This window comes from Juglans microcarpa x Juglans regia, chromosome 6S (assembly GCF_004785595.1).
Source record: "Juglans microcarpa x Juglans regia isolate MS1-56 chromosome 6S, Jm3101_v1.0, whole genome shotgun sequence".
Taxonomy (NCBI): Eukaryota; Viridiplantae; Streptophyta; class Magnoliopsida; order Fagales; family Juglandaceae; genus Juglans; species Juglans microcarpa x Juglans regia.
Genome location: NC_054605.1, coordinates 20189626 through 20213729, shown reverse-complemented (window position 1 = coordinate 20213729; position 24104 = coordinate 20189626). Strand labels below are relative to the sequence as shown.

General features: G+C 38.3%; 3 protein-coding genes across 4 annotated transcripts; all 3 read right to left on the bottom strand.

The window, feature by feature from the left end:
* Positions 1-1656: 1656 nt before the first annotated feature.
* LOC121237368 (glutamic acid-rich protein-like) lies at positions 1657-4254 on the bottom strand. The gene has a single exon (XM_041134075.1). It carries the CDS (start codon positions 4054-4056, stop codon positions 1867-1869), a length of 2190 nt encoding a protein of 729 aa, XP_040990009.1. The 5' UTR covers positions 4057-4254; the 3' UTR covers positions 1657-1866.
* A 3249-nt stretch (positions 4255-7503) lies between these two features.
* On the bottom strand, positions 7504-11640 carry LOC121237369 (reticulon-4-interacting protein 1, mitochondrial-like). Of its 2 annotated transcripts, XM_041134077.1 has the most exons (8): positions 11521-11640; positions 11093-11366; positions 10468-10695; positions 9634-9707; positions 8912-9071; positions 8667-8786; positions 8457-8565; positions 7504-7901 (listed from the first exon to the last, which is right to left on the bottom strand). In XM_041134077.1, exons 2-8 carry the CDS (start codon positions 11321-11323, stop codon positions 7720-7722), a joined length of 1104 nt encoding a protein of 367 aa, XP_040990011.1. In that variant the 5' UTR covers positions 11324-11366; positions 11521-11640; the 3' UTR covers positions 7504-7719. The 2 variants fall into 2 exon arrangements, with proteins under 2 accessions (XP_040990011.1, XP_040990010.1); XM_041134076.1 differs by having other exon boundaries at positions 11093-11614.
* A 701-nt stretch (positions 11641-12341) lies between these two features.
* Positions 12342-18281, bottom strand: LOC121237370 (protein SAWADEE HOMEODOMAIN HOMOLOG 2-like). Its single transcript, XM_041134079.1, has 9 exons — positions 17907-18281; positions 16387-16472; positions 16270-16315; positions 16045-16192; positions 14697-14772; positions 14502-14553; positions 13845-13988; positions 13336-13455; positions 12342-12849 (listed from the first exon to the last, which is right to left on the bottom strand). The coding sequence occupies exons 1-9, from the start codon at positions 17958-17960 to the stop codon at positions 12475-12477; spliced, it is 1101 nt and encodes a 366-aa protein (XP_040990013.1). The 5' UTR covers positions 17961-18281; the 3' UTR covers positions 12342-12474.
* Between the last annotated feature and the right edge of the window lie 5823 nt (positions 18282-24104).

The window sequence follows — 24104 nt, the reverse complement described above, 5'->3', positions numbered from 1 at the left end:
TGTTAGGATTCTAGGCTGGTTAAAATCGATGCGCTGGAGTCGCATTTGTATCAAGAATTTGAAAAATCACCACCATACTCACTGAAGAAATAAACGTGGGTATTGGACCAAAGATCAATAGCAGCAATGTGGTGGCAAAGTAGATTGCCCGTAGCCCGACAGACCAGCAGCACTTTCAATGCTTCATGCGCATACCCCCACGGTAATATCGCTGTTTGGCATACTGACGAGAAAATTGGCATGGACTACGCTCCTTGTACATTGGATAAGATCCTGGACAAAAAGACGCGGACTTAACGTAACGCTCCCCTGCTGGTATTGGTTAACTAAAATGCCTAATCATTTTGTCTGAAAGCGAATAATTACGATCAATAAATGACAACTTGCAAAGAACACATACTCTTCTCTTCACATACCACTCGCTGGTGAACAGTGTTTCTATTCTATGATGTATCTAAAGCCGCATTACCTTCCAACATAACTGGCATTTTTGGTTTGGAGCTAGCTGTTGGGAGCAAGTTTGGAGGGATACCCTTGAAAGGACCAAACACAATGCAGAGGAAATCTTTACCAAAAAGAGAGGAAAGAGGACCCTTATATGCTTGTCTTCTGGCATCCCTCTGGGCTTTAGTTTATCCCATTCCTTTACATGTATGTGCCACTATTATTGGGATTGTGATTCTCCAAAACTTTCTCATAATTGTAAAATGGAGATCTCTCTTTTAACCAAATTAAATCGCCTGATTTTGAAATATTTAATACTACCTGTATAATAAGATTATTAGGCAGGGCAGAGTAAATGTTTGTGTTAAATTCCATTAAGAAATTGAAGACGATAGGAGCTGCCACTAAAACCCAGCAATAAGTCATTCTGGAGCCATATGTACGGGTCCTACTTTTTCTTCTTTTTGGTTCTCAGAATTTGCCCCTTGCTCACGCCTCATCGATCTCATATAAAGCAAAGTAAAACCCCACAAAGCGAGGACAGGTGAAATAAAAATCTATAGACCACTGAAATCTCTGTAAAAAGAAATGATATTGAACCCACCAACTTCTGCTGCCTTGGAAATTGATTACTGCATGCATGCTATTACGTATTGAAAAGTAAAACTAAAGATTGCCAATGCTTTGAAACTCAGAAAATCACACATGCTCATCCATCCTGGCCCGCACCTACTTTATTTCCTTTCTTCTATTTTCTTTTGTTTAGTAGATTGAAGACACGAGTGAAGTTTTTAACATGCAATAAAGATCCAGTAGAGTCTAGTTCGATGTGATGACTGCAAACAAATCCAACGTAAATGTTCTCCGAAATGCAGATTGAAACAGAACAAAAATTATTATATTTCAGAGGGAGGTGGCTGCTGATTAGACCAAACAGCTACCTAGAATTATTTCCAGAGTCGGAGACAATAATATAATAAAGAGGTAAAGCAAACATCATCGACACCATCAAATCCCTTCCCAGCCTGACTAGTGCCAATTCTGAACTGTCGCACTGGTGTGCGACTGCTCCATGCCAACCCCACCTCTTCTAACTTGCACCCTGCTCTCTCCATCATCATCCATAAATTATTAGCCTCATCCCCACCAACATACAGACATAGGGACGACAGTAAACGAAACAGATGTGTAATATATATATATATATATATATATATGTGAAGTAATATTATTGAAGAAAAATTAAAAAGGACAGAGAGAAAAAGAATTGCTCGGAAACCATTAAGCATAGATTTACAAACGTGGAAGACCAGTAAAAGCACCCTGCCCAAACTAAAGTACAACAAAAAACAAACAACGTTTAAGAATTTGCCACAGTATTTTTTTTTTTTTTTTTAATCCTTTTACCATAATTGCCTCGGTTCAGAATCCGATCCCGGCCGCACCAACCCCAAGCGTAGCCGGGCGGTGCGGCTCCATCTTCCGATTCTTCCAGAAACAAGCCTCCGGGGCGAACTTACCCGACGACCTCCTCGGCTCCGACTTGCACCGCGTCAGCACGAACGGTTCATACCCATTGGACCCCACCAGCTTCTGCTCTATCATGCTAGCCATCGAGGAGCCTGCTCCCGGAGCCGCCGCTGCAATTGGGAACGAGCATGAAGATCGCGGCGGCTGCAGCAGCAGCTGGTGCGGCGGGTCCGTAGGATTGGAGACCTCCGTGCTGACTCGTTTCTTGACCTCATCTTTGCCGTTCGTTTTGTTGGCCGGTCTCTCTGGGAGGCATCGAATGAAGTCTGTACTGCAAACCCAGGTCTCTTTGGAGACCTCCATAGATAGCTTCGGCTCACACATCATCAACAACAAACAATCCGGCAAGACTGAACTCCTTCTCTCTGGCTTTTGTTGAATTTCCTGGATATTTGGCTCGAAACCCGAATAATGTTCGTTGGGGATCGGGTATTCGGGGTCCGACCTTCCATGGGAAGGCCCTTCCCATGGCCTCTCTGGCATCTCCTTCTCCTCGTTTGACTCCTCTGCTTCTTCGCCTAAAGCTGCAGGCGTTGCATCTCTTTGTTCTTCTTGCTCTTCTGATTCTTGCCCTGACTCTGCCGATATTACAGAGGAAGGTGAAAAGTTAGCTCCTTTGTTATCTGCTGCTTCTTGTTCTGCGTGGTCGGCTTCGGGTTCCATCTTTGAGTTCTCTGGATCTGCAAGAGCTCCAGGTGGAGAACTCAATAGAGTTTCTTCTGCTGGTACCACCTGGTTCAACTCTAATTCTTCTTCTTCTTCATCTTCGTCGTCTTCTTCTTCTTCATCATCGTCGTCTTCGTATTCTTCTTGCTCTAATGGGTGTTCATGCAACTGATTAATAACTTGTGGACTCCTTTCTGAGTTTTCTTCCACCCCCTCATCTTGTTCCTCTATAACGAAGTTTGCCTTCTCTTCTAGTTGTCCATGCCCTTCACCAGCAGAAACCCACTTGTCACGAATTTCATCCTCTTTTTCCTCTGTTTCCACCTCAACTTTTCCTTCCCGTCCTTCGCCCACTTTCACCTCCCCGTGTTGTTCTTCCTCATCTTTGTGACCCTCATCTTCATCCTGATCATGATCCTCATCCACATCTTTCCGAGTTGGGGAGTCCCAAAACCGATTCGCCAAGGCCGCCATTTTCACTGGGTCGGATCTGCACCTCATAAGCAACAAAGCATTCTTAGGCGGAATACAAATGCTCACCCTTGCTTCCTCTTCCTCCGCATCCTCAACCCCTTTCCTCTGCTCTTTAATCTCAAATCCCGCATCAAAAACCTCCCTCCTCCGCTGACTCGGATTTCTCTCCGTCACTCTCTCTTCTTCTCGTACCACCAACTCTATCTCCCTCCCCTTGCCTTCACCTTCTTGCATCGCCACCAGCCACCTTGCGAACACAGCCCCGCAAGAACTCCCATTTCCACACTCACCACCGTCCGATCTAGCAGCTTTCTCTTCCTTTTCCCTTTCGCTTGTCATACACGAAGACCGGCAAGGCAGGAAACAATTCAGCTCAGCACCGAAGGCCCTCAAAGCTTCGCAAATTGTTACTGGTAGATGTACCCACCTTTGGTTCCGATGCGGCAAGCCTTCATGCTGCTGCTGTTGTAAAACCTGGTGGCTTTGAAACTGACCGTTAGCAATATTCTGAGTGTTATGCTCTTCATGCGTGACAACACTCGCATTTTGCTGCTCCACTCTCCGAAAGCTCGCCTCACCTCTTCTTTTGGACCTTGTTCTCATCTTTTTCCCTTGCTTCTTGGTTTTGACCCTAACCTGGCCAATACAGGTCACCTTGGGAGAAGAGGGCTCTGGGTTTTCGAAACCGTACCCTCGTTTCTTGCCCCCAGTTGGGAACATTGGCGAGGCCTGGCCACCCTTCATGCTGCCACTGCTTCTCAGTCTTCGACTCAGAGAGGAGGAAAGAGAGATTTGGGATGGTTCTCTGGTACGGCCTGGGCTGAGAATGGATTTGGAGAGCTTCATAGAAGAAGAGGAGAGGCGCGAGGTGAAACAGATGAAGAGCTCGCTGGTGCTACTGCCGTTTGTGCTTGTCGTGCGATGGGTTCTCTCTGACTCCATTCTCTCTCTCTGTTTTTTTTTTTTTTTTTGGTATTTGTTATTTAGCCATTGACGGTGGAAAATGTGAGACTTTGTGTTGGGATAGTCAATATAGATTGGAGACTATTGGGTGGGGAAGATCTTTGTGTGTGGGTAGTATGTTTTGGGGCCGTGCTCGCAGAGGTACAGACTACAGACTGCAGAGAGAGTGAGGGTGACGAAATGCCCTTTGTCCTTTGCAAAATTTAACACAGTGATGTAGGCAGGCTCTGGATATGAGCCTGGCTACTAATAACTTTTCACGACGATAATACCCTTAACCTTTGTGCAGAATCTGGGACAATTGCTGTGCATGAGATAAATAAAAATTCTAATCCATCATCATTATTTATTGTTTTACATCTCATATTTTATAAAAAATAAATTTATATTTTATAAAAAATATCTGTATATTTTATAAAAAAATTATAAATATAAAATATAAAAATAAATAGTAACTGATACATAAAATTTCTATCAGCACTTCTATCTCGGCAGAGCAACCCACACGGTGGATAAGAGCAGGATTTGATCAGTTCTAGTTGTGGAATTCTGAAACTCGTAAAGGAAAAGCCAAAAAAAAAAAAAAAAAAAGTAGAAAGCAATGTTTTAGAAAGAAAGCAGCTCACTACTTTTGTTTTTGGGTTTAGGTCTTTTTCCATCCAACTTTGGTGCGCGCACACACCACTATCCTATGATATGACATTGTTTAAAGATGGGAGATGCATGTCCTCCAAACAACTTAGGTCGATCAAAGTTTCTTATTCATTTTGATTCAGAATCCGAAAATAGAGAATTGACAAAATCTAAATGAGATGGACACCATTCTCAAAGGATAACCATCTGATAAAGTAATACAATGCAAAGAAATGGTATAGGAGTTAGAACAACGTGGTGGACAGATGAGAGACAGGAGGACGATAAAAGAAGATAAAATATATATATATATATATATATATATATATATGAATTAACAAGTGTGTAATTGTCTTTGTTGGGAACATCGAGAACCCATCCGTGTGGTCTTGTGCCCTGTCCCAACCTCGCTTTTACCCCTCCCTTGACTCGAGCCGTTTTCTCTATGCCTACAAATTTAGCTAAATGACAAGGTGGCATTTTCGATATTAAATCGAAAAATGAATGTTCCTTTGGAGTGGAGCTCACATGTGAGAGAGGGTTCGATAGGGACGATGTGAAAGAAACGGAGAAGTATCCAAAGGTGCACGTGATCGGTAGCCCGATGGCGATGGCGATGGCGATGTACACGATAATATGCATCGATCATACGCTATGGTCGTTCTTTAGTTATCGTTATTATTATAATTTTAAATTTCTTATAAATAAATAAGAGAAAATTTATTTTACCTCTCTAACTTGACACTTCCATTTGACTGCTGATCAAAATTCTTTTTTTTTATTTAGTGATTAAAGAAGTGATTTTAAGTGTATTGGTGTATTTTTTTATTTTTTAAATATCTTTAAATGTTAAAAAAATGTGAAAAAAAAAAATTTATGCTTGCGGTATGCCCACCAGTCAAAATGAGACGATATAGTAGCCGCACCCAATAAATAATATATATAATTTTCTTTGCCATCAACCTAATCTACGTACTTTTTTAAAGAAGATAAACATCCCAAACTTCTCAAATTATTATTTTTTAAATATTTTATTATTAAGTCGATGTGTATAGTATATATAAGAAAATACATATATAATATAATGTAATTTGAAAATTTAATTTTATAAATTAAATATTATCATTTAAGTAATATAAATAGTATGTTCTACACAATATATTAAAAAATAGAATTTTCTTCCAAAAAATGCCCACGTCTCATATATTGGATATATTAAAAAAAAAAAAGTTACATTCACAAAAAGTTCTATAAAAATAAATCTGTAATTTAACGTAACTTCATATGATATATTAAATTTATTTTATAATAAAAATAAGTTTATAACATGACGTACCGTATTAAATACATCGATTTCTAAATTTAATTTATGCAATCACTTTTTACATATCTTGTATTGAAATTTCAGGCCATTTACAGTTTATATGTCATCCTGATGGTATGGCACGCGCATGGAATGAGAGTGGGTATGAACTGCTTGTTGTATCAGACGTTTGCCATGGAGCCTATACTATGCTAAGTATGCTTCCCATGCGAACATAGAGAACAGCATCAAAGCAGGGCGTGGCAAGGAGGCCATAATCCGATGCACAAAAGATCACGACACCGCTTTAGCTAAACTCAATAGCTGCTCGCCACGTTCGCAATGGATAAATGAATCCAACGTGTCGAGTGTGTATTGGTGAGCTTCAGCGTAAACATAATGATTTTGTCATGGAGTGGGTTTCCCCATGTATTTAAATAGTTTATTAAAGAGTAGGGGCCAAGCTGCCAAAAGCAAAAACTACACAATAAATACAATAAAAGAAGCAAAGAAGCTAACTTCAAAGCCAAATGATAAGCAAAATAATGAGTGGGTCAAAATAATGAGTGGGTCAAGGTTTACTTCAAGGGGAGGGGAAGGGGTTTGACCAAAGATTTTGTACCACAAGAAGACAAGACAAACGTTATTAGATTATTAGTTAATTACCACTTTTAACCCAAATAAATAAATAAATAAATTGACAAAACCAATATGGTGGGCTTTCTAAAAGAGGCCCTAAAAGCATGCAAAAACAATGGAATGTGACAGACAAAAAGAAGGAATCACCCATCAATATGGTGGGCTTTTTAAATGGCTGTTGTAGATAAAAGATGATATTGTAACTAAGGCTAAGTAAGGTGTGGGGGAATCACCCATCAAAATCCCACAAAAGATTAAACAAAGTTCTCTTAAGGTTCCTTGTATGCCTACTTAGGTTGCAGATAGTGGTTTGATGGTTGAGGTGCATAGAAATTCAAGAGCAGAAAGAAGCTAAAAAGGAGGAACAACGGAAGCAAGAAATAGAGGCAAGTAATAAGGATCTCTTCTATCCATCTCCTTTCTCTTTCTTCTGTTTGGTCTATTTGGTTTCAGAAGCTACTTAAATGTTCCGAGGTCCTAAAAGTTTACACAATTTAGTTAGAACATGCCAACATAGTGAATGTTCGACGATGCCATGGACTCTTTTCAATGAACTATTTTTTAGTAAGTAGGCCCACAGTCCGCCAGCTTCCCTTCACAATTCCTAGATGTTCTTTTCGACCTCTTTTGTACCCATATCCATGTTGCCACAATAAAATAAATAAAGAGAGAGCTAGTTTTTGTTAAATTTCTGAAATTCAATAATGCCCTCCCTAGGTGATAATGGATGTTAGAGATGAGCGTTTTTATATGCAAACATAACGGGACTCATTTGGTAATTCTTCAGTCTCTCTCCACTTAACATCAAATTGAGATTGAAACGAAATGAACTATATAATAGACGTTGAGCATGATAAAGATTCTCAGATATTTAAAGATTGCCAATTCGATAGAAAGTTTCCACCATCAAAACTTGCTCAACTCCTATGCAAAATCCTATTACTTATTGTACAAGAAAAGGCTGACATTGCAGTATCCACAGCCAAAATTAAATTTCAATGGAATGGCATTTAGGTGTTGAAGATTTTAGTCTCCCACAACATCAATAAGAAATCGTTAAATATTATTCAGTCAAGTTCCAACACTATTTTACCGGGAATGTGCCGCTCATCTTTGGCCTTGTGAGCCTCACTAACCTGCGTGATGGGAAATGTTTTTTCCACTGGCATTTTCAGCTTCCCAGCTTCTGAGAGTCTGCGGATCTCATCTAAACCTTCTGAGTCAGCCCTCATGTATGTCCACCAATATTCTGCGCCATTCAAAACAAGAATGCAGGCATTAATTCAATGACCTTTGTGTGATTGCACACGTTATCTTGGGATACAAGAACCAGATGAAAATGTGTTATTCATGCACTTGAAGGCAGATGAAAATGTGAACAAACAGAACTACGATATTTATTAATCAAAATTCTCTATAGCAGAAGCTTACTCTAAAAAAGAAGACAAAGGATTAAGCTATTCCGAAAGTTGTTAAACAACACTCCCCCCCACCCCCCGCGGTGGGAGTAAGGACAGCAGAGGAAGGAAATACATGTTGGATCATATCATCAACTTTGACTTATAAACCGCAAACCCATAACAAAGAGTGCAACAATCAAAAAGTTTCATGTATGATCACATTTTCCCTTCTCACTTCCACCTTTTAATGCTTTTGGCATCTGGGTTTGGACATTGATAAAAAATTTAAACCCAACCTACTCTGAGGTTAACAAGGGCCTTTTTGAATTGTCAACGAATTGAGACACTAACAAACATGTAAAAAATATTCTGCTAAAATAATATGCAAGATATAACCTTTTTACCTATTCCATGAGAATAACGGTATTGAATTTGTTTCTTCATTAAAATAGCTGTGGCTAAAGGAAGTCCAATTGCTAGCCCATACCTATCAGCCAAAGATGCCGCCTCACCCTACAATGAAAGAGGCTAAAAAATTTAAAGGCATATGTGGCAGCATTCAGAAAAGACGCATACAAGAAATCTTTAGAGAAGACCATGCAACTATCTCATACCTGAAGTGTCATATAGTGGCCACCTCTCTTCAAAAAGTTGATACTTATTCTTTCTGTCTCTGGTGCACCAATGGTGTCCAAAACAGCATCAAACTTCCCTTTTATTGCCAATTCAAGGTCCTGTAAATTGAAGAAAAAAAAAATCAGTCTTGGTCCCCAAGATCATTTTTTTTTTTTTTTTTATAAGTAGTTCCCCAAGATCATATGAAATCACCATCTACATAAGGTATTTGAGGAGAGATGACCTCAGCAGTGTAGTCAACTGCCTGCTCCGCACCAGCTGCCAATACTCGACCAATACTTTGACTTCCACAAGTAGCCGTAACATGGCACCCTGCAGCTACTGAAAGCTGAATTGCGGCAAACCCTACTGCTCCTCCACCACCCACCACTAATACTCTTTGCCTGTGAAGATGACATCAAGGAGACAACTATGAGGGACTACATGATGAAAATATAACATAAAGAACATACGGTAATTCAAGTTGAAATTGCATTTCCTTATATTTCATCCTTTTCTACAAACTTCACGCAAAGCATAAAATAGGCCAATAGAATTCCAATTATATTAAAGCATGCCAATTACTAAATTCTTTCATTGGGTTAATTTTATCACCACATCCAGCAACATTCGCAATGGAAAAGAAAAGAAATCAATATTGCTTGGTAAATAAGCATGTCTATATTTGAAACATGTCCATATTGAAACAATCAAGCAAGCAACCAAACAATATTCAGAACAATCTCATTTTTTACTACTGCAGTCGTTGTAAAATGGTCATCCAAATGCCTGAAATATAGCATTTTCAGCTATCAGCCATTTTGTGGTGAAGACTGCACTATCTGTAACGGTGACAGCTTTGTGCCTTCATAAGGCACATTATTCATACAACTTGATAAAAGGGAAACAGCTAAGAAATATATGGCAGAGAGAGAGAGAGAGAGAGAGAGAGAGATCAAACCATACCCCTCACTTATCCTAGCAGAACCTTTTAAGGCACGCCATGCTGTCAGCGCAGCAAAAGGAATGGCACTTGCCTCCTAGGAGCATAAAAGTTATATACGAAGTCAATCTCTGTAGATGCATGGAAAAATAATAACTTTAACTATTTCTAAATTATGTGATTCATCATATGTTGAGAGCTGTTGTAAGGCCAAATCATGCAGAATAAGAAAATCTGGACAGCTTATGAAATGTCATCATCAAATCCACATGGAAGTGCCAAATGACACAAAGTATGGAAGCAGCAACAGCAGTTTTTGCATCAATGCATTCTGAAGAGGTGATTTTCAGAATTCAAAAACACCCCCATTAAAATACTAACGATGAGCCAAATATTTTTTTTCTTTACTTTTCTGTAAAATCTAAGGGTGTGTGTGGATGTTGAAGTGAGTTGAGTTGAGTTGAATTGTGATGATAAAATATTGTTAGAATATTATTTTTTAATATTATTATTATTTTAAAATTTGAAAAAGTTGAATTGTTTATTATATTTTGTATTGAGATTTGAAAAAGTTGTAATGATGAGTTGAGATGAGTTGAGGTGAGTTTGGTGACCAAACGCACCCTAAAAGTGAGTTTTTTGAGCAGCCTTAATTTTTTCTCTCTCATAAATTGTCCAAGCCAGCAATTAAAGCCTAGGCATCAATGTACAGCATATCGTTCAAAAGGACAACAGTACACCAACTTTAATTAGCATTAGAACAGCTTTTATCGTTGAATGAAAATGCCCACACATATGAGACTAACAATTACATCAATAATTCTTCAGCCAAAAACACAAAACGCTCCAAAATTTACCACGTGTGTTACTGCAACAGGTTTCGGAGCAAGCTCATCTTCAGAAAGAATTGCATAGTCAGCATAAGTACCCCTAATGGCAGTTGGATGCAATGCACCAAAAACTTCTTGCCCAACCCTTAGTGACCGAACTGAAGCTCCAAGCGCTGCAACTTCACCACTAATATCACGACCCAAAATGAGAGGTAGATGTGGTTCAAATATGGAACGACCATAGGCTGATCGCATCTGAAAATATTAAATCTAAACCATTCAATATGTGCTAAGATCAATGGATGATTAAATGTCTAAGCACGAGTGAAGGGAAAGTGGAGGGGCACTGGGCAGGGACAGGATATAGTATTGGTACATTCCGTTACATGGTATTGGTATAATAGTTTGCCCTGTGTGCGGCAAACAGTTCAGCACCCGTATCGAGTGGCATGAAGTGAATGTGTTAATACATAGTGGCTAGTATTATAAATTCGTAAAGTCTAGTTTCAGTAGGCAACATCTCTCAAACGCCAATTGGTTTCCTTCAGTTTCATCACCTATTTCCCACGTTTTCTCAGCAACCAAGCATAACTAGAAAAAGATAAAACCAATCCCTCCACCCACATTTAGAAAGTAAAAACAAAGCGCATACTCTGGTATCGAGAGGGTTAATGGAGACGGCACGAGCGCGGACGAGAACCTCATTGGATTTGAGAGCGGGGACTTCCAGATTGGGACGGAGTTCCAGCACCTCCGGCCCACCGAACCGCGGAAGCACGACGGCTCTGCAGCTGGTAACGATGCCTCTCAGCCCCGAAACGTCTGAACTGGGACTAAGAAAATTTCTACCGATCGAGAAGCTCCGAGGCGTCAGAATTCGCATTTTGAAATGTCCGTTTGATTAACCGTGAGTTCAGAAAAATGATCTGTTACGGAGTTGGAGAAATAAGAACGAAAAAGAGAAACAAATATCGATACGCAGTAGTGTTTGTTAGGGTTTCGATGAAGAGGGAGGGGAGTCAACGCAATATAAAAGGAGTGAAGAAGAGAGTGAAGAGAGTCAAGAAGACGTGTCAGTACTTTGGTCCGCACGGCAGAGATGGCGGGGGTTCGTTTCCGCTGCGTAATGGAGGACGCACGCTCCGTGCTAACGTGCACCATATCTATGTGATAGGCTGCGCCTCTTGCGTATTTTTTTTTACTGCCATTTTTTTTGCCTGGAAATAATTATTACAATCTTATCGTGTACAAACTATACTTATTATTTTTTTAAAAATAGATAGATTTGAAACTAATATAAAAACAATCTAGAATTTTTTTTTTAAATACGCAAAATTTACGTATCAAAAAACTGTATCTAACGTTGCTGTTTTCACATTAATTGTCGTATGCTAATAAGCATACCTGGAGTTTTTCTTTTTCTAAACAAGAAATGAAGTAATAAGCACAAGCCAATTATCGTGCCAAGTTTGGGATATATGACATCTACTTCTTTCTTGGCTGTCATTTACAATCGGAGAATGTATAAACACTGCGTAATCTCTTTAAAAAATAAATAAATATAAAATCTATATAAAAAATTTAATTTCTTAATAATAAACCCTATCTTTTTTTCAAAGCAATTGCGCAATACTGTATACAGTAGCATTATTCTACTTAATCTGCATTGTTGTGTTGTATGCAAATATGCTAACAAATATTGTCATGAAAGAAAAAAAAAAAAAAAAAAATTATTGTTCAACGTTGCAGAGCACAAAATATCTTGCTGGGAAATTTTCCCCCGTCCCCCTTTTTGTGATAACTTAAAATCAACGTCGATTCATTATCTTGATCAATGAAAATAAGAAATAGGATTCTGCATTCCATGGTGGTGCAAAGGACTCTACCAAATATAGAAGTTAGGGGAACTATTGACTGTATTGTAAGATACTATCATGAAAACAGATCCTACTCGGAGTGATAAAGCTCACTGACAGTTTAAAAGCAAAAACAAAAACAAAAATAACGGAGAGAATTGCATAATTTCTTATCAACCTACAACTTTGCTTCATGTCTGTTCTCCATAGAGCCAAAAGGTGCAGTGCTGCTGCTCACGACTGCAGTACTGGGAACATTAGAATTTCCTGCAATGTTAGGGTTGCCAGTTTCAAATTCTTTCGGTTCAAGGGTTACTGTATGAGTGGCTACAGAAATGTTAGCATGGGATACAGGAGCCACCATAGCTGCCTCGCCGGAGTGTTGCTTTTGCATTGTTTCAACAGGAGTAAGAGCCCTCGGAGCACTGCCTGCCGAAGGATTTGTGGTAGTTTTCTGCTGGTTGATGGATGCTGCCTCATTCACAGCATGAAGTTGCTGCAGCCTGTAGTCAGTTTCAGGCCGACGGCAAACCTTTCTCAGCGGCACTATTTCCTGAGGTTTAAAAAATCATGAAGCAACCAAATAATTATATACGATCATAAACCACATTTGAATGACATTACAATGCAATCAAAAGTCCTGATTGAATCCACGTTCATCACCTTAAAATATATAAAATGAATAGAAAGCAAATGAATTCCCATGGCAGCGTGAGATATAAATAACTACATGACAGTGTGCATTTGGGGCTAAATCAATCTTACTGCTAAATAGAAAATTCCTCTAAAATGAATGACCATAACGAAATGGATATTTTTCTACCATTTATAGGCAAGCGGTGACCTAAAACAATATAAAAGAATCATCGTTATACTGGCCAAAAAAGTTATATCAAGTTTATCAAGTAAACCAAGGACCATGGCTGATGTAGAACTCAGAGGAGGATACAGGGAGGGGAGAGAGAGAGAGAGAGAGTCAAATGATTGAAAAAGAAAAGGAAAATGAAAACCTTACTAGAGAATTAAGGCAAGTAAATACCTCAGACTGATCATGATCGTAACGCACCAAAAACCTACAACGGCAACCTCTGACATCATGCCTTCGTCTTTGTGCATCAAGGACATGGGCATCATAGTAAAGAGCCTGCTCTTTACCTTCCTGAAATTTTTCAAAGCATTGAATAAAAAGTTCTCAACATCTGATTAGAATAACTCCCCTTGCTGTCGTTGACTAAGGTCCCGTTTGGATGTTGAACTGAATTGAGTTCTTTATGAATAGTAGTGAGTTGAAATGGTGGAGTGAGTTTAATGGAGCCCACCTAAGACGAAAAGATGTATTTGGATGTTAAGATGAGTTTAGATATATTTATGAAAAGTTGAAAAAGATGTGTTGAGTTGAAAAAGGTTGTGGGTCTCACGTGTAAAGAGGTTTTGAGTTGAGATGAGTTTAGTGATTTGAAAGTTGAATATCTGGATGTTATACTCAGTCCAAGTTCCAAACGGGGCCTAAATCAATTTTCTACTGCAATTGCATTGAGATAATTCCACCTGAAAACAGAGTATGAGATCTCCAGGAAGAACTGCAACACATTCTGATGATTCACATGGGAGAGAGCGCGGCCTGACATGCTTACGAACATTAACCCACTCATCCTCCTCTGATCCGAAACCAGCAAAACGGACAAGTACTTCCTGAATATCCCAGCAAGATTACAGACATGACATGAGACAAAAGGTAGGTGAAAGGCCAAGAAGAAAAAATGTAACCCGAACAATAAGAGCAATGCTATCTGCATTTTATTGCACACTTTTAAGGATAAAATTTAATATAGTCAAAACAAGATTTGAGGGATTGACAATGAAGACGACGAAAAAAAATCCAATCAGGTATTTGGACTTAAAACCTTCATGGCTCATAACTCATAATTTTTAAGGTAATTCTCATGACCCCCATTCCAAGCCCTAATATGGTCAACCGGGATATATGCAATGTGGATACCTCTTTCTCACAGGAAACAAGGAATTATTCTATGACATTTAATTTACTTAAGTAATTCCAAATTAAATACGGTGTAAGAGATGTAAATAAGACATGAAGGTATGGATGGACAAATATGAAACAAACATAAAAGAATTCAAACCACATTAAAAAGGGGAAAACTGAAGTAGCTTTAACAATTTATTGAAGAGGAACTTGAAACTCACTGGATCACCAGTCTCCAAATGTCTATGGGAAACAAAGGCAGCAACATCATACCTAAGAAAAGAAAAGAAGTTTTAGGCTAATTGCTACTGAGTCATTACCAGAAAACAAAAAAAATCATATTTATAGGATAGAATAAAGAAAGCAACTAGAAATACAAACTACAGTTCCTACAAAAAATGACAAGAAATACCAACCATGCACCATCCCTCCCAGATTTGGCTTCAAACTCCATTGGAGAATTTTCAGTAGCACCCTTTCCTGCACTTAGAACTGGCTAAAAGAAAATGAGGGCTAGATATATCTAAATATGATGACATAGATGCCTAACAATTTTTATTTTTATTTTTTATGACAAGGAACCCCAGAGATCTTGCAAATGCAACATGTCTTTTATAACGTGCCCACATCACATGGATGAAGTTAATTTTCGGCTTTTCACTGATGGGGAGGTCGCCCTAGACATTGTCTGCACTGAAAGATTCAAACCTTGGACCTAGGAGAATGCCCCAAAGACCAAGGCTCTTACTAAAATGGGCTTTAGAAAATGTTGGGGTAGTGAAATGAAGAGCATGCCCATCTACTGCTTCCTGTTACCCAATTAACAATGTTTCTTAATGGCTTCTCAGGTTTTGGGGCATTTATGGATGGCATCTTTCATCTACTTCACCTTTCACCATTATAGGAAAAGTAAAAGCAAAGTAATAAAAGGGATGGAAGATGGGCTGTGAATTGTAACGAATGTGAAGGGCACAGACTACTAGACATCTATGCTTTTTTTTATAAGTAACTATTAGACATCTCTGCTAATTAGATATTTTGAAACATTGACAAACCAAATGATAGCCAAGAGTGCACTTTTGGAGGTAGGTTGTGTTTCTGAAAAACGAGAGCATGACTGTAAACTTGATAACAAATCAGTTCAATTTCTGTATGCGCCTGTGTCGTGTTCTATGTTATACATCGATAGGCAATTTTTAAGGTAACGTGCAAGCAACAAAAAGATGTGCAAGAATCATATCAAACAACATGGACAACAGGTAATAGTCATTTTCCTGAAAATTCAAACATAGACAAATATAAATGTTCTCGTAAAGCTGTAAAATTCCAAAGTGTTACTCTAGAAATAGATACAGATATAAACATAAACAACTACATGCAGCATTTGGATAACTCCAGAATATTACGAGTTATGGGTGCATATTTTTTTCTACTCCCAGGTTGTAGAGTTTCTACTTAGATATTATATCTTAACATGCTTCCAAATATACAATAGATGACATACAAAAAATTAATAAACTAATTCGCAACACCAGATTATGTGCACCATAGAGATAAAGGTTGATTATCAATCATCATGACAAAAAAAGAAACTCAAGACTATATAGAAGAGTAAATACTTTACCTATAAAAAAAAAAAATAGAAGAGTAAATATTTTTTGTCGTAAGGAATAGTCTATATTAAGTACAGAAATAGGGCTAAAAAATATGGAAGAGAGAAAGGAGGTCTTTAAAACTATGAGCATTGAGTAGGACACATCGTACCTGAAGGAGCAGCTACAGATTGTGGTTGTGGTACATTTCTCACTGGATTTGAATCATCCCGAGGCATGGGAGAGACATTTAACTTCCCAGGAGCCTTACTTATTTTTGCCCTTATAGCATACCGCCTATTTTGGAACCAGTTCCAAACCTAAAATGAAGATTCTAAATGAGAAATGAGACTCTAAATGATTCCTCATAAAGCAAAAATACATTAAGCCACCATACTTGCTTCATTTGAACTGTAATCTTCCCTTTGCGTTCTGCTGACTCACTACATCACAAGACAATGCATCACAAGTAAAAATTGTAATGCTTACAATATTGAAAGAGATGAAGACACACCTGAACTTCTCTGCAAGTGACACAATAACATCACGTGATGGCATTGTATTATTGTGTTGTTGCAGAATAACATCCATCTCCACAACCTGGATAAAGTAGCAAGACATTATATGGCATCATGAAAACAGAATCATTTGATGGCTAGAGGAAAGACAAATTAACTCCCATTCGTTTTCTTTTCTTTTCTTTTTCTTTTCTGACCCTCTCTTTTTTTCTTATTAAAATCCAGGTACGGTTTTTGTTGAACAATTGAAGCCCCTCAAGGTGTACAGGTAGGTGTAGGTGAATTCAAGAATCTTACCAGGAAGCTATGCTTAAGACATTCTCAGTGTCAGTATTAAATTGAATATTCCAAAAATAAGATGACTGAAAAGGCTGATAAAACTGCACCATATAAGGTAAGAGCACGTTTCCAAAAGTGGAGAAAATGAAGATGGCATTAAAACCTTTATTTTCAAAACTGTATCCTAAAAATTATTCCCGGATCCCAACACAACAGATCATCGCTAAAATATTTCCAGTTACTACCTTTAGGTTTTTTGTTCAATGAAAGAAATGCCGCATAACAAGCACTCCTTCCAAAGTGTTTTCAGGTTTATTTTTAAAGTTTCTGGAAATAAAAGCATCCAAAAAAGTATCCAAAATAGCTTGATGCTACCAAATACACCGATCACCCAACAAGATAACATTACTGGGGAGGCGTGCTTTGTCCCAATAGGGCTTGGTGTATATCGGATAGGTTTCTAATTTCTCCCTCTTGGGCGTTATTCATTAGGCGCTCTCTATTATGGGCTAGGTGCTCTCTCTTGTATACATCCAGTGTACTTTGTTACACCTATTAATATTAATATATTTTTACTTATAAAAAAAAAAAGATAACAAATTACAAGCATACCAAACCATACAAAACAACAAAGTTTTGTTAAAAATACCATACTAAGAGAATTAAACACGTCCCATATTTACATATATATTTATACATAATAAAATATATATACATCTACCCTACAAGTTAAAAGAAATAAATAAACTTAGGAAACAGGAACAAAAGAAATCAACAATAAATCAATTCAACCCAGAAAAGTACGCTGATAACTGCAATTGAACTGACCTCTTTGACGAAATGAACTTTAAGTTCAAATTTGATACATACATATACATACACACATGCAACAGTAAATTGATAAGCTTATATTAAATCAACCACCAACAGGGAACTTTAAAACCCCAGAAAACCAAAAACATAGAGCCTGCATAATTGACCCATTTAACAGTTCCACCCCTAAATTCGAAATTTAGCGCTCGCATACGTATCCAAAACCCAGAAAATCAGGCAGAGAAACCCTGCCAATCAAACTGACCCGTTAAAATATTCCACCCAGACTTTAGCTGGAATTCATCCAATCAAAAGAAAAATGCATAATACATACCACACAAATACATTATATAGGTTCCCAGACTCGTACATATTAACATGAATCGCAAATTAGAAGGAAAAAATAAGTCGCAGAAGAAGATACCTCATTTTGTGTGAAGCGGAAGGCAGGGCCTCCATTGCTAGGAGGCCGACCCATGACCTCTTTCCGTCGCTCTCCTTGTGTCTTCCTCTCAAACTCTCAGAAGCGAAAGAAAAAAACTTCAACCAAAAACAAACGCCCGATGGATTTAGACAGATGCAGCGCTTAAGCTCGCCAAAACTTGTATTATTATTATTAAATTATAATAATCATAAGAAACGAGAAGGCCCTGAACGCTGTAGACTACTACGGTACTACCCTGACTATCTTTGTGTAAAGTCCCTGCAAAATTTCGGGTAGAGACGTAGGTTGGGCGCAAGGTGCAAACTGCACGACACTAGACAGGATATTTGCGCATTTTGGCGAGCTTGAGCATTAGCATTGGATGATACATTTGCATACATATCTAGATATTTGTATAATATAATCTTAAATTAAATTGTACTAGATTATGCATATTTAAAAATTTTTATAACTATGGATAATATTTTTATAAATTTGAAGATGCACTATTTACTCTCTAAATCTTATTTTATTATTATTATTTCTCTCTCCTCCCCTTCTCTCTCCATTAACTAATAGAATTTTAAGAACAAAATTCTAGTGGGTACTAAATAGTAGAATTTGTAGTGGTGCTAATTGCAAAATATAAAAAAAAAAGGAAAAAAAGTAAATAATAATAATAATAAAATAATAATATTTTATTATTATTTTGTTAAAAAATACATAATCCAATGTGAGAGTTTTTCTTTATATACAAAATTAATCTTCAAAAGATGTGATTTTGCATATCTATATAAGGGAACCAATACTAATACTCTAGCATTGACATTGGATTCATCAAACTCATATTCAAAAATTGATGAAAAGTACATGTTTTCTTTAAATCCAAAACTTCCTTATCTATAATCTCACATTAAATTAGCTATTGGATTCATCAAAATAATAATATAATATTATTTTTTAATAATAATATTTTTTTATGTTTTGTAATTATACTAATCATATGTTAATTAAAGTAATCATAATCATTATAGAAATAGAACAGGTAAATATTTGCAAAATGCCAGACACGAAAATTTGGAGAAAATGTTGTGATATTGTATAGAAATTAAAGTAAGAGCTCCTCCAAATTGCCTACTTAAAATATGAGTGGATTGCAGTAGCCAAATTTTCTCATCATACCAAATTGGGTTCTACTTTCGAGTGTATCAATCACAGAAGATGCTCAAACATATAAATATTAGTTACTGATATTGGAGTGGTAAATCACTAAATCAATTCAAATTTGCAATATTTTCATTCATTCATGAGCAGCAGTTGCTTTCAACATAGATAACAAATGAAATGGCCAGCCTTCAATTGCCATTTTGAAATGGCCATGCGTTACAAGCAAAAAACGCATGGCTTAAAGCCATGCGTTACACTGTGGTTTAAGGAAGGGGTCAGCCCCACGTGGGCGCCCCTCCATCTAACATTTCTCACTCGCACACAGTGGGCATGACCCCAAGTCTGCATCTCTCTAATGTTCTCAATCTTGTTCATACAAATAAATAGGCCGTGCGACCACCAAGCACATATGTAGAAAGGTGAGAATACATATATCAAATCTCTCACTGAGAAGACCAGTATAACAACATCCCTAAAGCGTTTGGTCATGTCCTAGACTCATTCGATCGCATCAAGATCAAGCATTTTCGAACCCTCTTGAGTTAATAAAAAAACTCAAAACAATTTAGTACCTCCAAAACATTTCAATGTGTTCACAACCTTTAGCCGCTACCAAGATGTAGCATCATTGTTTGACGTCAGCAAACACTATCGAAGATACAATATCGAAGAGTCTTCCTTTGCACTCATATCACTCAATTTTGGTCGAACCGCTTTCCCAACAATGCCTCTTTAGACCGTATCAGTCCTGGTCATAGACAACATGCCAAAGTAGCAGACATCACAACCTCCATCTCATGACATAGCCAAAAGTAAAGGACATTTAAAAAATGTGACTCACACAATGAGAAAGAGGGAAACATTTTACTCACTTCCTCATATGGTCGTATAAGCACATATAGTATGAAACACATGCTACGGTGTATTTCTCTTTCTTAAAGAACATATGTCTATATCAACACCGTACAAATCTTAGTCTAGCCACTCCTTAAGTGTCTAACCCGAATTTCTCTATTTGCACGCCTCCAAGACGTCAAAGAGGAACTTACATCTGGCTTACTACAGGCTACATGGATGGTGGGGTAACCCATGCATAGTCCTATCAATGGACCCCATCTTAGATTCCACTAAGGCGACATAACTTTGTATCAACCAACTTATCCCTTTGGAAAAGTACCTAGGGACACAATATCTTATCTCTACTCGCTACTTAAGCGCTAGAGGCGATCGCTCGTATGAGTGAGCCGATCTAAGCCTGCTAACATATCTTGTATGTGTGTATTATAAAAACAATACGATAAAGACAAGAACTGAATCATATTGTATTAATATCCCAAAGGAAAGGTTACATCTCAATGTCATTTGAAACACAAATTACATTTACAGTCTACGCAGTCCTAGATTCCTAACATGAGCCTCAAAGACATCTCTTGCAATAGGCTTCGTTAAGGGATCAACAACCAAGCGACTATATGTGTTTCAAAACCACTTCCTTTTGCGTTACCATGTCTCTGATGTAGTGATATCTGATATCTATGTGTTTGGTTCTCCCATGATACTTTGAGTCCTTAGCATATGCGAGAACTGCCATGCTATCGCAGAATATCCTCACTGGATCTGAAGTATCTGTGCCAATGTCTAAATACTTGAGGAACCTCCGTAACCAAACAGCTTCTTGAACTGCTGCAGAACAAGCTATATATTCTGCCTCCATAGTGGATAAAGCTATACATGGTTGTTTCTTGCTGCTCCATGTAATGGCGCCTTTATTGAGCAGAAAGACATACCCAGTGGTTGTTTGCGCTCATCTAGGTCACTGCCCCAATCGGCATCACTGTAACCTCTTAGCTGCAAATCTGAACCCTGATAGCATAACACATAGTCTGCAGTTCCCTTGAGATATTGCATAATCCTTTTGACCGCTTTCCAGTGAGCCAGTCCGGGGTTAGATTGGAATCTACTCACTAAGCCAACTGCATAACATATGTCAGGCCGAGTACACATCATTGCGTACATCAGACTACCCACAGCATTAGCATAAGGGACACGGGCCATCTTTTCCTTTTCTTTTTAAGTCTTAGGACACAACACTTTAGACAAGTTCTAGCTTCTTGCAACAGGGGTGTCAATGGGTTTACATTCATTCATTAGGAAGCGCTCGATGACTTTCTTTATGTAAGTCTGTTGGGACAAACACAAAAGTCTCTTTGAACAATCTCTATAGATTTTAACTCCTAGAATGTATTCTGCCTCACCCATATCATTCATCTCAAAATTAAAGGTAACCATTTTTTTGTGGCGACTATCAACCCTTTATCATTTCCAGCTAGTAGTATGTCGTCAACATACAATGACAACATAGTGAAACTCTTTTTGGACCTTTTGACATAGACACAATAGTCCTTTGTGATCATCGTAAACCCATTCGAGAGAATAGCTCGATGGAATCTGAGGTACCATTGTCTAGATGATTGCTTTAGGCCATATATAGATCGTTTGAACTTGCACACTTTGCGTTCTTGACCTTTAACCACAAAACTTGTTGGTTGATCCATATAGATCTCCTCATCTAATTCTCCATTGAGAAATGTTGTTTTAACGTCCATTTGGTAGAGTTCCAAATCCATGTTTGTTACTATAGCTAGAATCAGGCAAATTGAGGCAAACCTCACCACTGGTGAAAAAGTTTCCTCATAGTCTGTACCCTCCTGTTCGATATATCCTTTCGGCACTAAGCGAGTTTTGTACTTATCTATTGATCTATCCGACTTGCGTTTGACCTTAAGAACCCATTTGTTCCCAATAGTCTTACGCCCTGTCGGTAGATCAACCAGATCCCAGACCTGGTTAATCTTCATAGACTCAATCTCATCATTAAGAGCTTTCATCCACTTATCTTTAGTAGAAGATGAGAGAGAGCCTCATGAATTGTCCTAGGCTCGTCATTATCTTGCGGAGCTACCATAAAAGCTTCCCCTTCAATCTCAAAACGACGACGGGGAATACTTTCACGTGTGCTTTTACGTGGCTGAGATTGTTGTGATTGATTGACAAGTGGTGTGCTCCCACTCAGATTCAAATTCTTTTTATAATTTGTAGGAGTTTGAAGAATTTCTTGCTCATTCTCAACTAAATTCCTTGGAGCACTTTCCTCTTGTTCCACAATCTCATGAAGTTCTAAACTCCTATCAACCTCACCTCTACTTGGAAACTCATCTTCAATGAAATCCACATCTCGTGACTCAATCTCAGTCGCACTTCCATCAGATTGTTCACCTATTAACACATACTCTTTAGAGTGTTCTAAGTACCTTATAAAGATACATTTCTTCCCTCTAGGGCCTAACTTTTCATATTTATGAGAAAGATCGTGAACAAAACCCGTTGAATCCCATTGCTGCAAGTTACTCAAATTGGGTTTCTCGCCGGTCCATAGTTCATATGAGGTGGAAGTTACTGATTTGAAAGGCACTCAGTTATGAATGTAGGCAGCAGTCAAAAGTGCATCCCCCAAAAAGAAATTGGTAGGTTTGCTTGCGCCATCATTGACCTAACCATCTCAAGCAGTGTTCGATTTCTCATTTCCGCCATGTCATTTTGCTACGGTGTACTTGGCATCATTAACTGTCTTTTGATTCTTTTTACATCACAGAGCCTTTTAAATTACTCAGAGAGATATTCTCGTCCTCGGTCAGTTCTTAGAATTGTTAAACTCTTATCTAACTGATTCTCAACCATTCTTAGATATCGCCTAAAGCATTCCAATGCTTCAAATTTATGAGAGATTAAGTAGATATGACCGTAACGTGAAAAATCATCTATAAATGTGATGAAGTAGACACCTCCGTGTCTTGCCCTCACACTCATTGGACCACAGATGTCTGAGTGGATTAATTGCAATAGAAAAGATGCCCTAGTGGCTTTTCCAAACGGTTTTCTCTTAACTTTTCCCATTAGACAATGTTCATATGTGGGCAAGATGACCTTAACGAGATTGCCTATAAGGCCTTCTTTAACTAACCTAGCCATTCTATCTTGCCCTATATGGCCAAGCCTAGCATGCCATTTATATGAATCCAAATTATCAGATGTAGAAAGAAAAACAATAAACTCATTTATATTTAAATAATCCAAATTCAATATCATAAAACCGTCTTGAAGAAAAGTATTGCCATAAAACACATGGCCCAAATAAAAGAAAACGTAATTATTTTCAAATACAATTCGAAAACCAAGTCTTAATAGAGTAACTACAAAAAGTAAGTTTTGTTGGATTTCGAGAGCATATAGCACATTGTGGAGGAAAAGAGTGCGGCCACCCCGCAAGTCCAGCTTGTAGGTACCAAGACCCAGTACCTCCACGCTAGCTCCATTCCCCACCTTGATATCACGGCTCCCAGCTGGAATCCGGCGGTACTCCATAAATCCGACTCTGTCTCGCGCTATGTGTTCGGTCGCTCCTGAATCAACAGTCCACATAGGATAGGAGTAAGCAACCATCACATGGCTAGTTACAAAAACAATGCGATAAAAGCCAGATTGTACCTTATTCGGCTCAGTGCAGTCAAGAGCGAAGTGGACATTCTTTCCACAGTTGAAGCACTCTAATTTTGACTTGTTCTTCTAGCGCTTGCCCCTCTTGCTACGCTGAGAAGTTCCTGACACATTCTTAATTTGTCCAGCAGCTATCCCATTCTTGGACTTCTTGCGCTTAGGCCTTGATGCCTTACGCGAACCAGAATCAGCCACATAGGCCGTATGATTGGGCTTAGCAGCCTTTAGGTGCTTAGCCTCCAATTCCAAGTGACTCGAGACATCATCAAAGTCTTTGATGTTCTCGTTATGTGTCAGGTTCTGGCTCATATTCTCCCAATAATTCGGCAGTGATCTTATCACTGCCTGGACTTGCTGTTCATCAGTTAGGTTGTTTCCTGCCGACTTAAGTTCACGGATCATGATCGACATAGCCCTAAGATGTTGCTTCATCGTGTGGTCAGAGCACATCTTATAGGAGTCAAACCTCATGGTTAA